This window comes from Callithrix jacchus, chromosome 6 (genome assembly GCF_049354715.1).
Source record: "Callithrix jacchus isolate 240 chromosome 6, calJac240_pri, whole genome shotgun sequence".
NCBI classification, from domain to species: domain Eukaryota; kingdom Metazoa; phylum Chordata; class Mammalia; order Primates; family Cebidae; genus Callithrix; species Callithrix jacchus.
The window spans coordinates 49,015,227-49,031,588 of record NC_133507.1 but is presented as its reverse complement, the minus strand read 5'-3'; the positions used below and the strand labels follow the sequence as shown (position 1 = coordinate 49,031,588).

The window sequence follows — 16,362 nt, the reverse complement described above, 5'->3', positions numbered from 1 at the left end:
GGAGAAGAGTTTATCTGCCTTCCATTTGGTTTCCTTGCCCATTTCTCAACCAAGTAAATCTTTTAAGTCTTGTTAGCCAGAGTAACAGGTGGGTAACCAAGTTCTCTAAGGCTCAAGTAAAGTAGAAAAAAACTACAAATTGGAAACTTTAGTCTCAATGTCCCTCTGTTATTATGTAGGAAAATAAATTTAGCCCACTCTATATCATACAATATAAATTTCTTTCATTTAGTAAAGAATCTCAAAAAAATCACATAAGCTGACTACTTTTGCAGTACAATATAATGAATGAGCTAGGGCTTTAGAGTCAGACAGACTTGGGCTTGGCACTATTGCATTTCAAAACATGAACAAATTACTAAACTTCTCTAGGCCTCAGTTTCTTCAGCTGTAAAGCAGACATGACAGTATCTACTTCACATATTTACTGCCATAAGAAGTTAATTCACATGAAGTCCTTATTAGAAAGCCTGGCACCTAAGAACATCCAATAAATGTTATTACTATTATTTTTGTTTTTATTATAATATAGCATAAAGAAAGTTTAAACAAATATGATTTTCTACAGTTAGAAATTCCCAGCACTAACCGTGGCTCCATGCTACTATCATAAGAATGTCCTCTTCTTGAATGCTCATAGTCTGATCTGCTGTAATCAAAGTGATCTCTATCCTGGGGGGATCGCTCTTGTTCTGCATATCTAACATAAAATAAGAAAACCAAGTTGTAAGTTAAAAATAACTATGTTATAAATAGGAAAGTCATATATTGGTAATGATAAAGCAGCTCTACGACTGAACAACATCTTATCAAACTGTTCTTAACAGCTCATTTTGCTAACACCCCTTGTTTCAATCAGAATTACAAAAGCTTTCAGCTTGTACACAGCAAAACGACTCCTAGAATTCACCTAACAGAACTTACTTGGTTAGTGAATTATGCTGATTCATTTTTTCCTCAGTAGGAGACAAATATCTGGATATCACATACAGTTCGCATGAAAAAGGCTATCCTGCAAATGACTCCTTTTGCTTAGTTGGCTCATTTATCGAAACACTGAATGTATGAGACCACTGTCATTGGTTGGCCTCCATAGGATCTGTTTAGCTTGACACCAAAAGACCATATTCATCAGCTGTTAATCTTGAAAATGCATTATTGGACATCAATGAGAATTGGCTGAAATTATTAGCAAACAAGGATGGATAGCATTGAGTCAGTTATATGAATCTTAAAAGTGAGGGCCAGGCGTGGTGACTCATGCCTGTAATACCAGCACTTTGGGAGGCCAAGGCGGGTTGATCAGGAGGTCAAGAGATCGAGACCATCCTGGCCAAAATGGTGAAACCTCATCTCTACTAAAAATACAAAAATTAGCTGGGCATGGTGGCACTCGCCTGTAGTCCCAGCTACTTGGAAGGCTGAGGCAGGAGAATCACTTGAACCCAGGAGGCAGAGGTTGCAGTGAGCCGAGATGGCACCACTGCACTCCAGCCAGGGGACAGAGTGAGTGAAAGTCCGTCTCAAGGGGAAAAAAAAAAGTGAATAAAATCAAAGAATCTTAAGAGAAGTTAAATATATACATAATAGATATATAGTACCATAATCTGTATTTTATATACACATCTACAATTAAGTTATACACACATATACCCATGTGTGTATGTGTCTGTGTGTAGAAAGATATATACGTATCTTAATATATAGGGAGTGGCGACCGGTGAAAAGTAGTAAGTAATCATGAACCAGGGCAATTAACTTGATGTACGCAAAGCAAAGTTTTTAGAGATATTTAGCAGAGTAGAATAAGAAAGTACATATGGAGTAAGGAAGATTACACAACTGAAAGCAAGTTTGAAGGATGCTTCTTCCTTCATAAATTATTTTTAATTGGCATAAAAAATTATTTTTTACAGTCATTATATTTAATAGACCACATGCTTAATGGTCTTTCAATGATCAAAATGAAATAACTGTAGTCCTAATGTGAATTCATAATATACATTAATGGTAACATTTTTTGGAACACTGATCTTAACATAATTATAATATGATATAATCCAGCAGTCCTCAACCTTTTTGTGGAAGACAATTTTACCACAGATGGTGAGGGGGTGGGGGGATGGTTTCAGGATGAAACTGCTCCACCTCAGGCATTAGTTAGATTCTTATAAGGAGAGCAGAACCTAGATCCCTCACATGCACAGCTCACAATAGGGTTTGTGCTCCTATGAGAATCCAACGATGCAGCTCATTTGACAGGAGGTGGAGCTCAGACCAAAATACTGGCAGGCCTGTTGCTCACCTCTTGCTGTGCGGTCTGGTCCCTGGATCTGGGGTTGGGGATCCCTGATATAATCTATATAAAAATATTTTAAAAACAATACAGAGCTATGTAAATGTAAGGGACAATATTACCAGTAGTAAAGTAGCACTTCTAAATAGTGTCATTTCAACTCAGTTTTCCACTATATACTTTCATTCCATTAGTATTTGAGACATTAAAAATTATTCCTTTCCACATAAAAATTACATAATATCTGGAATTATTTACTAGACACTCCTAAAAGAGTCATTTAAGAATGATTCCTCCATCAAGTCCATCCAAGTAATACTGGTTATAAAACCATTAGAAAGACGTTATCCACCCTAAAATTGGAAATCTAAGAGCGAAATTATTACATAAAACTTACTATAAAAACTTACATTGCATTTAGAGCATATAAAACTATTTACCTGTCTTCTGGGGAGGAGTTCCTCTGATATGAATTAAGGTTTTCCCTTCTGTCATGACCAGAAGGCTTTAAAAGAGGAAAAAGGAAAAAACATTTCAAAAATTATTTATGTTAAAAAAAAAAAAAAACAGGCTGAAATACATGTCTCAGAAAATTGGAAGTACATCAGATTATTACATCAGAACATTTTTTAAATCATTAAGAAGAATTCATGTTACCTAAACAGTCTATAAGATAAAACAAAAATTTCAGACCATCCCAGATGGGCCTGTCTGTGGCAGGCACCTATTTTCATTATGGACCAAATACTTATTTTTTCTGTTATTTTTTTTTAAATTTCTTTTTATTTTTATTTCAACAGTTTTTGGGGGAACAGGTGGTATTTGGTTACATGGATAAGTTCTTTGGTACTGATTTCTGAGATTATGGTGTACCCATAACATGAATAGTGTACACTGTACCCCAATGTATAGTCTTTTATCCCTCACGACCACCCCCCACCCTCCCTGACCCTTTCCCCTGACTCCTTAAAGACAATTATATCATTCTTATGCCTTTGCTGGACCAAATACGTCTTTCTAGCCAAAAAAAATTAAAGTAGAAAAAGATAATTCTCAAATTATCAATGACATCTAGTTTATATTTTATTTCTATGTAAGAGTTACAATTTTTATTTTTTACTCTTATTTTTGAGGCAGGGTCCCGTTATGTTGCCCAGGCTGGAGTGCAGTGGCACAATTATGGCTCACTGCAGACTCAATCACCCAGGCTCAAGTGATCCTCTCGCCTTGATACTGTACTTACCTCATCTCTCCTTTGGCTTATGAAAACCACAACTTTAGTACAGGGTAAAATAAACAGCTGGAAAAAACTGACTCTAACATGTTTATAAAAATTCATTTTTGTATTCAACAAACATCATTTGAGTGTCTGATATATTATACTACGGTAGGCACTACAGAATCAAACAACGTTACTTTTAAGGTATAAGTCCTACTCAAATTCTTTGAAAAACAATCAGGATACATATAAGTAACTTCATGTAACACGAGACTGACATGAGACAGAGATATGAACCATCCAGTTTGGGACTATGTCCTAATTTAAAAATCTAAATACATTAAGGAACCAAAATGTTTACCTCTGCCTATAGGTAAAATTTGTTATATAACTGATTTACATTCAAATATTAACAAGCCTTTTTTTAAGAATTAAAATAATATTAATTAACCATATTGAAAAGAAAATAGCATTTAACATACCTTAATCTTGAAATCTAAGATAAACTAAATCAAACGAGTAAATGTTCTACAAACTTGCATGCTTGCCTCTTTAATTAAAAAAATACATATTTTAAAATAGAAAATTGTTCTGAGTAGAAATGTAAGATCCAACTTCCTCTGATTTTATGACTATCTAATTAACAGCAGTTTGAGTCTAACATGATCACAAGTATACTGCAAAACAGTTTCATTAAATATTGAACCCTTTGAACAGTATTCACTAACTAATCCACATAGATGAATAAGCATGTAATCAAAATTGATAATTTAAAGTAACTGTAGTTTAGCTGTTACTTTGCACTAAATTCAACCACCTTAAAATTCTGTTTCTAGTATAAGAAAGTTTTAAAAATTATTTCACTTAGTAACAGTGAAATAGAGTTGTTCAATGTATAAGATACAGGTTTCTATAAAACTTCACATAAAGATCTTAGATCAGACACAGAGCACAAGATTCACTCAATTCAATGGTAACATAAAATACAATATTTATATGATCATGTATTGTAAGACATAGTCCTTCCAGTGTAGACATTCTGAAGGATACAATAGATAAGAAAGGTCAAGGAGCTTATGATCTTGTAGGAGAGGCTTATAAAGATTTCCACAATTAAACACATTAGACTGTAAGTTCCCAAGAATGAGAGAAAGTAGAGAGAGAGGGAGAGAAAGAGAGAGAGAACAGGAGGAGGAAGAAGGGGAGGAGGGGAGAATACAGGGGAGGAGACAGAGAACAATAAAACTGCAAGACCTCCTTTCTCTTTACAAGGCAAAGAAATTATTTTGATTACATTAAGGAGAAGGCCTCAATTCTGTGCTAATGATTTTTAACATCTGTTGTGAGCAAGAGGAAGAGACCAAAAATATTGAAGTCGTGAATAAGAAAGATTTCGTAAATATGATCAAGTAACAAGTGACTGGCACACATAGTAAGTGCTAACAGGAGATCTTGAGTAGGAAATAATCACTGTGGCACAGGGTGCTAAAGGATGAAAGTGGGAAAATGGGGCTTGAATTTGGCTTTGGTAGATGAATAGAATTTCACCGAGTTAAAAATTACTTTTGGGTATGATTCAAATAATAAGAACCCGAATTTCCCTATTTCTTTTATCACAGACTTTAGATTGTAAGCCAGTACAGTAGCTGAAAATACTATACAGTCAGAATTACCTTTAAAATTTTTCTAAACTGTTCATGAAGTAGAACAAATATGATGATATCATGCAATCAATCATAGTCTACAACAACACAGAGACAGCATTATGAGGAGACAAGGGAAACAAGAAGCGTGAATCCAGAGGCTTTCAGGATCCACTGGACTTGAAGAGAAGGAGGGAGGAAAGGCTGGAAGAGGTGGGGAGCTTGCTAAGGAAGCTATCATAAAGTTCAAGGGACAAACAGGGGATTCTCAGTTGAAGCATTATGAACCTAACATGTGAGTCCTCAGAACATCAAGGAAAGAGCTGAGTGTCACCTAAAGTAAGAATGAGCATCAACCCAGCTAGTGGACCTGTTGTGGCTAACACAAAGGAGAGAAATGGAAGCAGACCAAAGAGTTGGCTGGGAAAGCCAAGCCACTAAGTGTGAAGGGCATGCTAAATGAAGTCACTCACTCCCAGGCTGGGGGGGAAAACGCCACAGGAGACCCATCAGGACCACATGAGGGAAGCATGGAGAAGCAGAGGCTAAAAGGAACTGAAAGAGGATTCTGAGAAAGGCTATACATTTCTCCCTTTGAGTGAAAGGCCTTAATCTAAAGATCTGAGTGCTCTTGTCTAACACGGCTCTGTCAAGAGCCAGTTTTGCACAAGGTCTCCTTTCTTTTATTATGACCCCGGCTCCTAACACAGAATCTGCCCCCTACTGGGTCTTCAACAAATTAACTGTTTAAGTAACAATGGACCAATGAGTACAAGTCACAAAAGGGCTGATTTAAGAACAATATACAAGGGTTACTGACAGATGGAATTACCTTAAGAAACTGTGAGCCCCATGCCAAAAGAGATACACACTAAGCAGAGGCTGGATGTCCACCTACCAGAGAGGTGGGTGAGTGTCTTCTCACACTTGACAGAGGCTGGAAAAGATGGCAGCAGAGGCTGTCTTACTCTACAAGTTTATCAGTTCAGCTTAATAAGCCCCTACCACAGAGCTTACTGTCAAGGAGCTTGCAATCTACTGCTTCTCTTTAAAGAAGGAACTTTAGGGTTACACAGCTGGTAAAGGAGAGGAAGGGAGGACTGCCTACAGTTATAATCAAATAAAAATACAGTTCCCCCTTTATTGACTCCATGGCCCAAAAAGTGATGGCTTGGTTGTAAATCCATGCAGTTGAAAAGAAAAGGAAGTTGAGTAGTTTGCTCACCTGACAAGTTCACTCACAGGCAAAACAATTTTGAAAGCAGAGGGAATTACTGGTCCCTGTTACTGCCCTGACCTCACCTCCTATAATCCTCCCCTTCTGATACCTGCCCCACTCACTCGAGATTCTTTGCCTTGGCATTTGCTGTTCCTGCCAAGCACACTCTTTCCCCAGATATCGGCATAGTTAACTCTCACATCTTCAAGTCTCTACTCAAATGGGTATCTTTTCAATGGGCCCTACTAACCCCTCTATTAAAAACTGCAACCCCTCAATGTTGAAGCCCCCTACCCAAATTCTATTTCTTTAATTCTATTTCTTTTCTCCATAGCACAAGTCTATTACTTAACATTCTAACATAATATATAACTTACTTATGTTGAAGCCCCCTACCCGAATTCTATTTCTTTTCTCCATAGCACAAGTCTATTACTTAACATTCTAACATAATATATAAGTTACTTACATTGAAGCCCCCTACCCGAATTCTATTTCTTTTCTCTATAGCACAAGTCTATTACTTAACATTCTAACATAATATATAACTTACTTATCAAGTTTATAATTTAGTCTCCTCCCGACAACAACTATAATGTAAACTCCAAACAAGGATTTGTTTTATTCACTACTTTGTTCAAAGTTCTCATAACAATCATTAGAACTCAATATGCATTTGTTGAATAAATGAACATACACTATCTAAAGTACAGCACAGAATAAAGAGCCCATCTATTCATAAGAAATATGCAACAAAAGGCTCACATTATAAACAGGCAGAAATTTCCCTGCTCTGTTTGATCACTCACATGATTTATGCAGGCACTGATGCATGCACGTGTACACACACACACACACACACACCCCTGCATGTTCTCTCAACTGCCCTCTTGCACACTATTGCTTCCATATAGCTAAGAATCTACATTTAAAGTTTAAGTTGGATGTATTAGGTTGGTGCAAAAGTAATTGCGGTTTTTAAAACTGCGAAAACTGCAATTACTTCTGCACCAAGCTAAGTGCCACCCTACTGTCTGGCTCTACTGTCCTAATTACGTAAATGCATTTATATTTAAAGAATAGGTAATCGACTATAAGCTTACATCCTCTATTTTAAGTTTTGAACACTTACTTTTATCTGTGCCACACTACTTTTCATTTCTGTTGCTGGTTGGTCCAATAAATCAAAGACTCCTCCAACTGGTTCAAATAGCAAGTCCCCAACGCTCTGAATTCCTTGACAGTTTACTTTTTCTGTCTGCAAATATCACCTATAAAATATACCAAAGAAAGCTCTGTTAACACCAATGAAGTGTGTAAAATGATGACATTTCTTCTACACAATGGGCATTTAACCCTCTTATTTGTCTTAATCTATAAACAAATATAATAACTAAATAAAAATTTTAAAAATCCTTAAGTAGTTACACATAATAATGTATACCTAACATATACTGGCAGAAAAAAAAAAATCCGTGAATGAGAGAACAAGCAGAAGGTTATATTCTAAGGACGAAGAGGAACAAAAGTTAATTTAAAAAGAGATGTCCTATAACTTTTTTATTAAAAATGTTCTCACAGTGAGGGAGATATACACCTACATCATAAGATAGTATTGGGATATTATTTTTAAAAAATTGAGAAATCAATGATAGAAGAGAAACTATATAAACTCAGTATAAAAATCCAATGTTTCTATATAGAGTAAGAATGAAATGCCCTATATCCTTGCAATAATAATCATTAAGAAATAAACATAATCCACATAGAAATTGAAGGTGCTAAACTACAATAATTATGTTTCAATGTGAACCATTAATGGCACAAGGCTTCAGATATATACACATGAGATATGAGAACTAAGTATCTGGCTCAGAATAACCTAGTCATCAGCATTAAACCTAAAATCTTTAGTTATCTTTTAATATTCTCCTAAGTAAATTTTAGTAATTTCTGCAAGGTGTTAAATTGATACTTATGTTCACAAAGAACTTCCATTTGAGTATTTTATTGGAAGTACATATCTCTATGGTTTATAGTTTAAGGCAATAAAATTCCAAAAATAAAATAGAAAAAAAACCATATAAGGATTAAAACACATAGAGATTGCAGAGAAAGCAATGTACTTAGTACCAAAATAACTGAATACAAGTAGAAAAAAATTAATTTCAGTGTTAGAAAGGGTATAACAGATTATCTGGTCCAATTCCTTCCTTTTAAAGAGAACACTGAAAGCCAGATAAGCTATTCCAATTATAAATTATAATACCAGTTAGACTTACAACTAGAAACCTATCATAAGGACACCCTGTTAAGTATTCCTCTCACTAGAACACATACAGAAATAGTCTTTACACTACAAAGTGATACAGAGCTGCTATCATTTGATGCAGACAGGGATGTTTACAAATTACTAAGTCAAGTAAGGTTTCTAGTACAATGGTTGGCATGGTGTCAAGGTTAAAGGCAAACTTACCAATCTATAAAATATAACTACAATCTAAAGCACATCACTGCTTATGTATGAAGCCTACAGTTAAGTAAACAAATGTGTGTAACTTTACATAATATGCTGATTAACAGGCTCTTTCTTCAATTAGTTATTATTGCAGTAGTTTGGAAAGCTCAGCCTTGTTTTTAGCTGGCAAGTTCTCCCCAAATCTTTCCTTTATACAAAGTTTTAAAGATTACTCTGGTCCTAAACCTAATGCCATATAACAGACCAGTCTATCTAGGACCTTACCAGGCCCACAACTATGATATTATTGTTTGAACTCAGTTTCAGAGGTTTTCCTACTGGATGCTATACCTTAGATAAATAATTGAGAAAATCCAGAATAAGTTGTGAAAAACATTTCATAAAATCAGACTCTGACAGTAGCAGAGAGGAGAGGCATGCCCCTCTACCTTAAACAGTCTATTCTGTTATCACGCAAGAGTTATTATCTTAATAACTCTATATTATCCAAAGCAAAATAATAAATGTGTCTCAAAGGGGAAAGAGAGGTTAGAGACTAGAAAGTTTCATACATATAATAATTACACTATTTTCCTGTAAGAACTTAAATAACAAGGGTGTTTTGGTTCCCAGTGCAACTGGGTAGCCTGTGAGGCACCCCTGAACAAAGTTTTTAAAAGGGTAACTGAACTTCCACTTCTGAAATGGCTAGAAAGTTCCTACTGAACCCAATCCTTTCACAGACAACAACCATAAACTCTTGACAAAACACACAACAACCACCTGAAGGCACTGGAGAATCAACAAAAACAGGCTGAGTCTAAGGAGAGTAGATGCCCTGGAGAAAGGAGCAACCTGAGTGAGTTATCCCATTTAATGCAGCCTTAGTCTGAAGGCAAGCTGCAGTCTGTACCATGCAAGGGTGGCTAAAACTGATGAAAAGCTGCTGCCATTCTCATTTGAAGAACAGGAGGACAGAGTCTGAGGCAACCACAGCTGCTGGAAACTGAGGGGGAATCCAGGAGGGGAGAGAGTGAGTGAAGGGAAACCCCATATGCTGGGTATAAATTGTTCCCACATCTCTAACTACCTCTGAACCAACACACATACAAGACAGATTCCTGCCAACTGAACTAAGATTTGAACTGCTGCTCAAGAGACTAGAGTTTGCAATTTAAGTCCAACCAAGTTAACTGCCTAAAAAGTCACCACTCCTTAGAGGAATGTAAGGAAACCAAAGTCTCTGTAACATAAAAATAACAACAACCAGGAGACAATTAAAAATAACATTTAAAAACTGTGGTCCAATCTTAAGGGAAAACACAATCAAAACAGATCAATGCTGAGATGACCCAGATCCTGGAATGAGCATGTAAGATTTTTAAAGCATGGTTTTTAAAACATATGGAAAAATGCAAAGGAAAATATGCCTGGGAAATTTCAGCCAAGAGAAATGATAAAATAGAACCAAACAGAAATTCTAAAACTGAAAAATACATAAAATAAAAAATTCACTGAATATGCTCAACAGTAGAATGATTAATGGTTAATAATAAAACTAATGAAAGCCAAAGATAAAGAGAAAAATCCTGAGAGCAGCAAAAGAAAAAAACAGCATATTATATACAGAAAATAACAATTCAAACTACTGCTGACTTCTCATCAGAAACTAAATAGACCACGTTCTCACACATATGCAGAAGCTAAAAAAGTGGATCTCATGAAGATAAAGTAGACTGGTGGTTATCAGAGGCCAGAAACAGGAGTGGGATGTAGAGGATGAAGGGAAAAAAGGAACACAAATGTACGTATTACCACTGAATTGTACACTTAAACATGGTAAGGCTAGTAAATTATATATATAAATTTTTTAAATTCATATATGTATATATATATAAACTTGAAAAAGAAACTATAGAGACTGGAAAATGGTGAAACAATTTTTAAAAGTGTTAAAAGATAAAAACCAGCAAAAACAATCTTTAAAGAAAGAAGGAAGACATTTACTGATTAAACAAACAAAATAACTAAGAGAAATTAAGATAATTTATCACCAGCAGACCTGCACTAGGAAACAAAACAAACAAAACAAAACAAAACAAAAACGCTAAAATAAGTTCTTCAAGCTAAAGGGAAATGAAACTAGATGGAAACTTTTTCAGAAAGAAATGAAGAATACTGGAAATGACGAAAGACTTTCTCCGGAAATACGAAAGACTCTGTTTTATTTTAATTTATCTAAAATACATAGGACTCTTACAGCAAAAAAATATGTCTTGAGGGATTATAATATATGTAGCTGGAGTGTGTATATATATATATATATATGGTATATAGAATTAGCAGTCAAAATGGAGCTACACTATGCAAGGTTTCTACATCTTTTGTGAGGTGATACAATATTGACTCTAAGTACATGACAAGTTAAGGATATATATACTGTTCCCTACAGTGATGACTAAAAAAAAATGTACAAAGTATAGTGTAAAAGCCTACAAGTTAAAATAGAATTTTTAAAAATATTTAAAACAGAAGCTACCCCTCTCTCACCTCAGGATGAGATCCCTATAGGGATAAAACCGTTAGCTGGATTCAACAAGCTGACTCTGTTGAAACCAAATTGCATGACTCTTTCCAAAGGTCCTGCTTTTATGGCTATAAAGGTATAGAGAGCCATAAAATTCAAAACTTTACTCAACTTACTTTTGCTCAAAGATATTGGTATTTTTTCCCTACCTCTGCTAGCACAACCATTTATCATTTCTAATATATCCTTTATTACCTTTAAACCCAGTATTATGCATACATACATCTGTTCCCCAACAAATAATACAGCACTTCCATTATTTGCCCAGCATCTTTCTAGGCATTGGATAGGCAACAATGAACTACCCTAACAAAATCTCCTATTCACATGAAGTTTACATTCCAGGTATAAAGCAAATCTCTAATAAGGAAAACACTAAGCCACTCAAACAAGGTGACAGGTTGGGCTTTTTTCCTACATGTCAGTTTTAAATCACTACTTAACAGTGTATAACTATAGTTTGATATCACTATATTAAAAACAACCTGAATCATGGACACACGCATAAGAGGAGAATTACTTCTACATATATTGGGGCCCACCTCGGACTTATGAATCAGAAAATGGGCAGAAAGTGTAAGGAAAAGACCTGTGCATACCTGCTTTCTGAAAGTATTCCCAAGGTAATTCTAACATCCAACTTTTCCCTGAGACTCCTCAGCTTTTCAATTCTACATAAGAAACTTTGGTTCTTAATTTGTTCTCAAATCATGAACCACTTAGCCAGAATATGGAGACCCCACAACCTACCTACTTTACAGTGAAGAACTTAGTCATAAATCAATTGGAAAGGGACACAGAAATTCCAAATGTATTAATTCTTAATAATTCACAGGTAAGAAGTGCTTTTTAAACCTGAGAAATTCTGGGCACGATTTATAATCACTTACACAATCTTATTCAATCTTCATAATTACCCTGCTCTGGTGCTTTTTTTTAAAGCCATGTTTTCCAATGGACAACTGAAGTACAGCAAATTCAAGCAATCTGTCCACATGAATTACACCTAGTAAATGGCAGAAGCTAAGATTCAAAGTCAGGTTTATCTGATCTCAAAGCCACACAGTATCGTGTCCCAATGAAAACACCAACACTAATGAATTGAAGTCAAAATGGTACATTATAAAATGTAAACAAGTACACACTCTCCTATCCAGAAAATTATCCTAGCCTAAATTGATCTATTTGCTCAAAGTTCCAGACAGCAAAGACTGTGATTTAATAGAACAAAGGGCTACTTCTTTTCAAACAGTCACAGTAATTTTAAGGATTCCTTTATTTAATTAGCATACCTAGAATTCATTGTGGCCAGACATACTACGAGAAAAAAAAAATCACTTGACTCTATTGCACAGATTTGGCATTTTCCTTTGCTTGTCCCCTGGGGTCTTAAACCCAGTTCCTCTTCCCAACCTACTTACCCATTTTAAAACTAGCAATTTCTGTGCATTTTATTTCAAATTACCTTAATATTTAAATTTAATGAGTTTTCTTTCTGATTGGTATCATCTTTCCCCTTCACCCTTCATCAGCAAATAATTTCTGACAATAAAGTACAATCTGTCACATTTCCATGTCTCAAAATGGAAGTGTGAAAATGACAACACCGTAAAATAGACTATCACAGCTCTAACAAAAAAAGGAACAGTACTGTCATTGTCCAGATTTATAGAGAATATGCCTCTTCTGAAATTCTGAGTTCAACATATGCATGCTAACGCTCAGAGTAATTGGAAATTCCTGAAATGAGAGCGATTTATCTAGAGTTTATAGCTCTCTCTGCTCTTCTAAGCATCGCTATGTGAATTTTATGGCGAATTATTAAATTTCCTTCCCCTTCTCACAAGAAAGCAACTCAACAAAACCACACCTGCTCTCCTGAAGGAGGATATTTTCCAATAGCTGATATAGTACTCATGAGAGCACTATTAAAAAAATGAGAGTTTCTTTCTTTCTGTTTCATCAGGCATTAGAAAGCAAACCATTTAGTAGCATTTATAAGAAGTACTTCAGACTGTTAACTAGAAGCTATAAAATTGTGAATTCTGCAATTATCTCAAAATTTAAGAAAACGAGAAAATATTCAACTAATGGCTGAAATGCACTGCTTTCCACATGACTTCCGTAGCAAAACACTTCTACACTGTCACTTCGGTGTTCTCAGACCAAGTTAGAGGAACTTGCTGCAGCATACTATCAGAACATTGCTAATGGAGGGAATCAACAGTGCATTTCCTTTAGTTGGCTCCTCTGGCTTCTAAATAGTAACAGGTTTGGTAAATCTCAAACATTATAACAGAGTTCAAATTTAAAATATATATATATATTTAAATATATATATACAAATTTAAAATATAATATATATATTATATATATTTTAAATTTAAAATATATATATATTTAAATATATATATACAAATTTAAAATATATTTTAAATATAGATATACAAATTTATATATTTATAAATTATATATATTTTTTATATTTATAATTATATTATAATTATATATATATATATATATATATATATATATATTTGGGTTATATATATATATAACCCAAAACGTAAGTGGCAATATTACACAATAAAAAATAAAAACTGTCTTAAAATTATTCTGAATGCCAAAATATAATAGGAGGGAGATAACCGGATTCTCAGAAAATCCCCCAACAAGAGCCAAGCCCCCAAGGAACGGATTTTCCTTCTCAGGAAACAAATAGAAGTAACAGATTGGCTTCACTCTTGAACAATATAAAACAAGATTGCTATGTACTTTCCGTATCTGTACTGAGGGAAAATTTGTTTAGGAAAATCATTTCTTGCTATTTTTTTCTTTTTTCAAAAATATTTAGATATTAGTGAAAAACGTGCTCCATGATATACCACATAAGGTAAGACAAAAAATACATAATTTGATGTCAACATAGAATCACAATTTCAAGAAAATAAAAGGGTCAAAATACTCCTGTCTCTTCCTAGAAAAGTCACCAGTACAGGTTGACAATCCTTTATCTGCAATTCTAAAATCTGAAAAGCTCTGAAAATACAAAGATTTTTCTTAAGCATGTGGCAACTCACTTGAAAGCAAAATGTACTGACTTGACACTGAATGTGACTTGACACAATGCAGAAATATTAGTGTTTGATTAGAGGATGTTGCTCCAGGCCCCAAATGGGGGATTACTTAATATGCAGTACAGGAGCTGCATTTTTCTAAAATCTACAAGATTCTGAAGTCAAAATACTCTGGCTCCAAGAATTACAAGTAAAGAGTTTCAGAGCTCTACTCCCTGGTTTGCTTCCTAGTCACTGCAGATGCCAGATGTGCTCTCTGACTCATAATCATTTGAATGACTAGTTCCCAGGTTCAAGTACAGGGCTAGAAGTTCCGCAGGTGATTCTGGACATTGTTTTTTTGGAAAAGATAAGTAACATAAAAGCATTTGACTGGTCTGCAACTCTGTGTGGCGAGTAGACAGCCCAAATTTTGAGACACTTCAAGACAGTAAGACGGAGGGGTGAAAAAAAAAGATGTTTTAAAGGATCCAATGATATCCATTTCAATCAGGCAAGAAAAAGAAATAAAGGGTATTCGAATAGGAAAGGAGGAAGCCAAACTGTCTCTATTTGCAGACGACATGATAGTATATCTAGAAGACCCCATCGTCTCAGCCCAAAATCTCCTGAAACTGATAAACAACTTCAGCAAAGTCTCAGGATAAAAAATCAATGTGCAAAAATCACAAGCATTCCTATACACCAATAGCAGACTTAAAGAGAGCCAAATCAAGAATGAACTGCCATTCACAATTGCTACAAAGAGAATAAAATACCTAGGAATACAACTAACAAAGAACGTAAAAGACCTCTTCAAGGAGAACTACAAACCACTGCTCAACGAAATAAGAGGACACAAACAGATGAGAAACATTCCATGTTCATGGTTAGGAAGAATCAATATCGTGAAAATGACCATACTGCCCAAAGTAATTTACAGATTCAACGCTATCCCCATCAAGCTACCAATGACCTTCTTCGCAAAACTGGAAAAAAACACCTTAAACTTCATATGGAACCAAAAGAGAGCCTGCAGAGCCAAGTCAATTCTAAGCAAAAAGAACACAGCGGGAGGCATCACACTACTGAACTTCAAACTATACTACAAGGCTACAGTAATCAAAACAGCATGGTACTGGTACCAAAACAGAGATATAGACCAATGGAACACAACAGAGGCATCGGAGGCAACACAACATATCTACAACCATACAATCTTCGATAAACCTGACAAAAACAAGCAATGGGGCAAGGAGTCCCTGTTTAATAAATGGTGTTGGGAAAACTGGCTAGCCATGTGCAGAAAGCAGAAACTGGACCCCTTCCTGAAACCTTACACTAAAATTAACTCCAGATGGATTAAAGACTTAAACATAACACCTGGCACCATAAAAACCCTAGAACAAAATCTAGGCAAAATCATTCAGGACATAGGAGTAGGCAAGGACTTCATGAACAAAACACCAACAGCATTGGCAACAAAAGCCAAAATAGACAAATGGGACCTAATCAAACTCCACAGCTTCTGCACGGCAAAAGAAACAGTCACTAGAGTGGATCGGCAACCAACAGAATGGAAAAAAATTTTTGCAATCTACCCATCTGACAAAGGGCTGATATCCAGAATTTACAAAGAACTCAAACAGATTTACAAGAAAAAAACAAACAAGCCCATTCAATAATGGGCAAAGGATATGAACAGACACTTTACAAAAGAAGACATACAAGAGGCCAACAAACGTGAAAAAATGCTCATCATCACTGGCCATTAGAGAAATGCAAATCAAAACTACATTGAGATACCATCTCACGCCAGTTAGAATGGCGATCATTAAAAAATCTGGAGTCAGCAGATGCTGGAGAGGATGTGGAGAAATAGGA

General features: G+C 35.2%; 1 protein-coding gene across 2 annotated transcripts in view; it reads right to left on the bottom strand.

The window, feature by feature from the left end:
• CWC22 (CWC22 spliceosome associated protein) overlaps positions 1-16,362 on the bottom strand; it is a 61,442-nt gene that overhangs the window by 39,704 nt on the left and 5,376 nt on the right. For both annotated transcript variants that reach the window (XM_078329091.1, XM_078329092.1), the window contains exons 2-4: positions 7,510-7,648; positions 2,737-2,801; positions 590-700 (exon numbers count right to left, since the gene is read on the bottom strand). In XM_078329091.1, the coding sequence (XP_078185217.1) occupies positions 590-700; positions 2,737-2,801; positions 7,510-7,536 (203 nt within the window). In that variant the 5' untranslated portion in view covers positions 7,537-7,648. The remainder of the gene's footprint in view (positions 1-589; positions 701-2,736; positions 2,802-7,509; positions 7,649-16,362) is intronic.